At 45.0% G+C, this 4,409-nt stretch overlaps 1 protein-coding gene across 1 annotated transcript in view; it reads right to left on the reverse strand.

The window, feature by feature from the left end:
- LOC106302384 overlaps positions 1 to 1,790 on the reverse strand; it is a 2,259-nt gene extending 469 nt beyond the window's left edge. Inside the window, exons 1-3 of the mRNA XM_013738902.1 lie at positions 1,347 to 1,790; positions 952 to 1,044; positions 19 to 872 (exon numbers count right to left, since the gene is read on the reverse strand). Coding sequence (XP_013594356.1) covers positions 19 to 872; positions 952 to 1,044; positions 1,347 to 1,790 — 1,391 coding nt within the window. The remainder of the gene's footprint in view (positions 1 to 18; positions 873 to 951; positions 1,045 to 1,346) is intronic.
- Positions 1,791 to 4,409: the final 2,619 nt, after the last annotated feature.

Here is a 4,409-nt window from a genome sequence, read left to right on the forward strand (position 1 = left end):
TGTAGGTAATTGACATACATGTCTTGGTGGTGCTGAAGAGTGTTGTGGAAGTCTTCCCATAGTTGAGGGTCGATAGGAGCGAACAGCATGGTTGCGGGGACTGGAGGCGAACTAAGCAGTAGTCTGGCTATGTATTCCTCTGGGCCGGAAGGTACGTGTGCTGGCAATTTTTTAGAGGGAGACGAGTCGCTGACGTAGACAAGTGCAGATGTAGCTTCAAGCAGGGGATCCGAGTGTTCCAGTAGGCAAGTAGAGTTTGATAAGCGAAACCTCTCAAGCACATTGTAATCTTTGGTGTTAGTGCTTACTTGGTCTGATGTGCTGGTTTTAGATGTAGTCTTTGAAGTAGCTTGAGATGCGAAGTCATTAACAGTCGTTGCGTGTGCTACGAATCCTAGCTGGCGGGGTGTTTGGATTGGAACCGGCTTGCGCACGTGGCTGATTCTGGTAGGTATAGATGCGATTTGCTTGGGGCTTAAGTTCACTGGATAGAGGCGTGGGGGTGCTGAGCATATCTCTATGTCCTTGGTTGGCTGGTCGTGGTTAGTGTCTTGTTGTTTGATGGTGCTGGTTAGTGGGGTTTTGGATTTAGGAGTTTTGAGAGGTGAGGGCGGTGTCGAGGTTTGTGGCATTGTTTTTGTTTTAGGAGAGTAATGGTGGGTGGAGTTGTTGTGCGGAGACATAGGGTTAAGGCTTGGGTGCGCTTGTTCCGTTGACTTGATGACGCTGTTTATGATGAGGTCTGCTTCGTCTGTTGTTATGTCTCCACGGTTAGCTGAAAACCTTTGGGCGTTGTATTGGCTTACAAACGGCGAAATGGTCTCCCCACTTGGTGAGTGGGGAGAGTTATCTTGGCTGGACACCTGCAAGAGCTGCAAAGGGGACTTGTGGCGTTAGTTTTGTATTAGTTAGGCATTGTAAGAGGGGAGAGGTTGAAAGTAATAGGTGCACCTTTGTTGGCTGTGGTTGTGCCTGCGGCGTGGACCCTGCGTTATAGTAAGCAGGGTTGTGGTCATCTAGGCATGGGTGGACAGACGTGGTTTCCTGCAACGTTGTGTAGGTGGGTTAGTTTCATTTGAAGCAATCTAATTGCAGATGGTTTTGCACTATTATGGCGTGGGAAGCATAATCAAGACGATGTGTACCTGTATTGTTTTTTTTGAGGGCTGAGCTCGTCGATGGCGTTCATAGTCGTGTGGTCAGCTGCTTTTGGTTGGCTCCCCCAGGAAGGTGCATTTTCAGCTAGTGGTATTAGTGGTGTTACGCGGAGCTGCCAAACTTTTTTGAATTAGTCATTTTGGAAAGGAAATAAGTAAACTTTGGGAAGCAATTTTTGTTGCACTGACCTGTGTGTCTGCCTCTACGGTGAGGAAATCTTCAAGGTGAATTGAGCCATGTGGTGGGAGATGTCCTTCGTCCAGATCCAGCAAAGTCAAGTTGTAGTATGGGGCTGGTATCTTGGTGGCAAGGAGTGGAATCGCTTTCATGGCTACGAGCTGGAGCGCTAGAGCAAATCCCGTGAGCCTGTAGGTTGTCTGTTTGAGAACCTGAGCTAGTGCGCCGACGGGGTCTGTAGCATCTGTAGGCGGTTTCATGCAGGTAATTGTTTTGAGAAACGATTCATGGCCCCATGGGAATTTGAGGAACGAGTCGAGGTTGTCAACCATATGAACGTAGTGCAGAGTAGGCTTTGCAACTTGTTTGTGAGCGATGAGTACTCCGTCGACGATCATGATAAGGGCGAGGCGTATCCGCTTGTCTGATGGCAAGGTTTTGTCAGTCTCTAGCATGTGTCCAATGTCAGCAATAGTAACTTGAGAATCATGGCTAATTAGTTTCTGCTAGAGAGGGTCCTTAGCAGGGTTTCTGACTTTGAAGGAAGGGGCCTCGTAGCTAGCGGGGAAAGGATCACAAGGGAGACCTGTTACCGTGTGAAATTCAGCAAGAGAGAAGCGGAATGGAGATCCATCAACTACTGGCCAGAGGGTATACTCCTGAAGAGACACAACATGTCTGCACAACAGGCTGTGGAGAAGTTTGTGCGAGACAGGGGACTGGCGAGCAGGGATATCGAAGAGACGGCCAAAGCAGGAGTTCCTTATGACCTCAAACTCATCAGAACCGCGAAGGACATTCCTGACGAGACAGAGTATGTCGGGTTTGGAATATACGTTTAACCGTTTCGTCGGGAAACGGTTTGGTTCAAAGAGTCGTTCCGGTAGACGGCGATCTGGCCGGGAACTCGCACCTGTGTCTGCATGAAAAAGTAATTAGAACAAGTGAGAAAGTAGTGACTGTAAAAAAGTGAGAAAGAACATCCCTAGAGCTGTCGATAAGAACATCGATAAATAAGAGAAGGAGCGACATACCAGTCATTGAGGGGCAACCAAAGTACTTCTCCTAACTTCGTCTCGACGGAGAATCGGCGAACAAGACGGGGTGAAACTAGAGCTGCGGTGAGGAGAGATTAATCAACGACATTTAGGGCTTTTTAGAGGATATGGTAATTTGAGATTGTCTGAGAGGATTGTGTTGAGTAATCGGAGATTTGAGAGGATCTCGGCTAGGGTTAAACCGTCGACGTAGAGATGCGGCGAGCGAGGGAAATCAGTGACAATTAGGGTTGGTGAATAGCACTAGACGAGAAATAAGATTTGGTAAAGAGGTAAATGGTGTTGTGTGTAAAAAATAATAAATTTAACTATGGTAAGAAGAGTTAACTAGAGTAGTCATGGTTCTAGGGTAGTTCAGTCATTTGAGTACAGTAAAGTACTCCACATGTAGAGACTATGTCTAGTTGATATTGAAGAAGAATAAAGTATGTGTGAATGTAAAATTTTCTTTGATAATTGTATTGAATTTGTGATGTTGCATAACTGTGTCATAGCCATTTCACAAAGTAATTTTGCATTTTATTCTTAAATCGTTATTAATTTTTTTAAATAACAAATTATTCATATAATTTTGTTTAGCAATCAAATATTAATCTAGATTTTGACAAACATCGGTGATAAGGTCTTTTATGATATGTCTATGAAAGTAAAAGTGGGTTGACTAATTATATTGAGATATGTGAGGATTCAGCACCTTTAACAGCTTGTTAGAGTGGACATTGGGCAGCAGTGTCAATCGATACCACCATGGTGTCGGTCGACACCCTTCGGGTATCAGAGCCGAATGAAGTTGAAAAACCTAAGTCTATGAGAATAAATAGTAAGAAGAGGAAGAGCAAAATTCCGAAGGATGATTCTACCTTGATTCTTATTCCTCAGACTCGTCGAGATGGTAGCATTGAGTATAGATTTCGCAACAGAGGCGATTTACAGCCATTTGCCAAGATCATAGCAGTTGACACTTCAGAGCAGAGAGAAAAAACATATGAGAAAACTTTTCAATAGCCAATAGAACTGAAATGATTTATCTTTTACTGACAGAACGAAAGAAAAATCTGTCCTCGATAAGATAGTCCAGGCAGTGGCGGAGCTACGTTAGTGGAGAGGGGGGTCCAGATAAAACAAAATATTTATCAAAATCGTTAAGTAATTAACCAAAGCTTCACTAGATCAGCTAGTCTTGCCCCCGTTGAAATTTTCTTCCTGCCCCCACCAAACCTTCCCTCAAGCCTCACATCTCTTTTTTTTTTTTTTTTTTTTTTTTTTTTTAAAAAGAAAAAATTATAAAAACGGAATTGAAAAATAATATATTTTTAAGGCCGATTAAGCTATTTATAATTTATTTGCTTACTATCCACTTTTTTTTTTCCGTCAATAGTTTTTTAATTTATAGAAACGGGCCCAGTCCAGAAACAAATTACAATATAAGCCCACTAAATCTACCGGGCTAAAACTCGTTACACAATTGGGCCCATTTCCAGCGGCCCACCTTCAGAAACCTAGACACTACACGGGAGCGAAGCGCGGCCGCCTCGCAGATCAGTCTTTTTGTCGCGTGGACACGTGTTAACATCCTCGACGTCGAGGGTCACGTGTCGCGAGATCATCGCATCACACCCGCTTCCCGACCTTACCGGAGATCCAACCTTCGGATCAAACCGGCCACACCGGAACTCCGTCGTTCCGAACCTCTTCACCGTAAAGAGCTTATGGGACTCTAATACCGGAGAGAATCAATCGTCATGGCGAGATCTCATCCACCTCCGTTCACCGCAGCCGCCCAAAGCCTCGCATGCAACCTCACACTTTCCGTCGGAGATCTTCCTCTCCTCCGACGCGACCAGAAACAACTCAAAACCACAACTAAACCCCGAAATAAAAAAACAAACGGAAGACCTAAACCCTAAAAGACTAGGGGACGGAAGCCGGCGACGTAAAGTTGAGATAGCCTTTATCTCCCGGAAGCTGGATCCGACGACGGCGGAACTAAGGAAGCTTCCCCGCCGCGAAGACGGA

This window comes from Brassica oleracea, chromosome C7 (genome assembly GCF_000695525.1).
Source record: "Brassica oleracea var. oleracea cultivar TO1000 chromosome C7, BOL, whole genome shotgun sequence".
In the NCBI taxonomy this organism is placed as follows: domain Eukaryota; kingdom Viridiplantae; phylum Streptophyta; class Magnoliopsida; order Brassicales; family Brassicaceae; genus Brassica; species Brassica oleracea.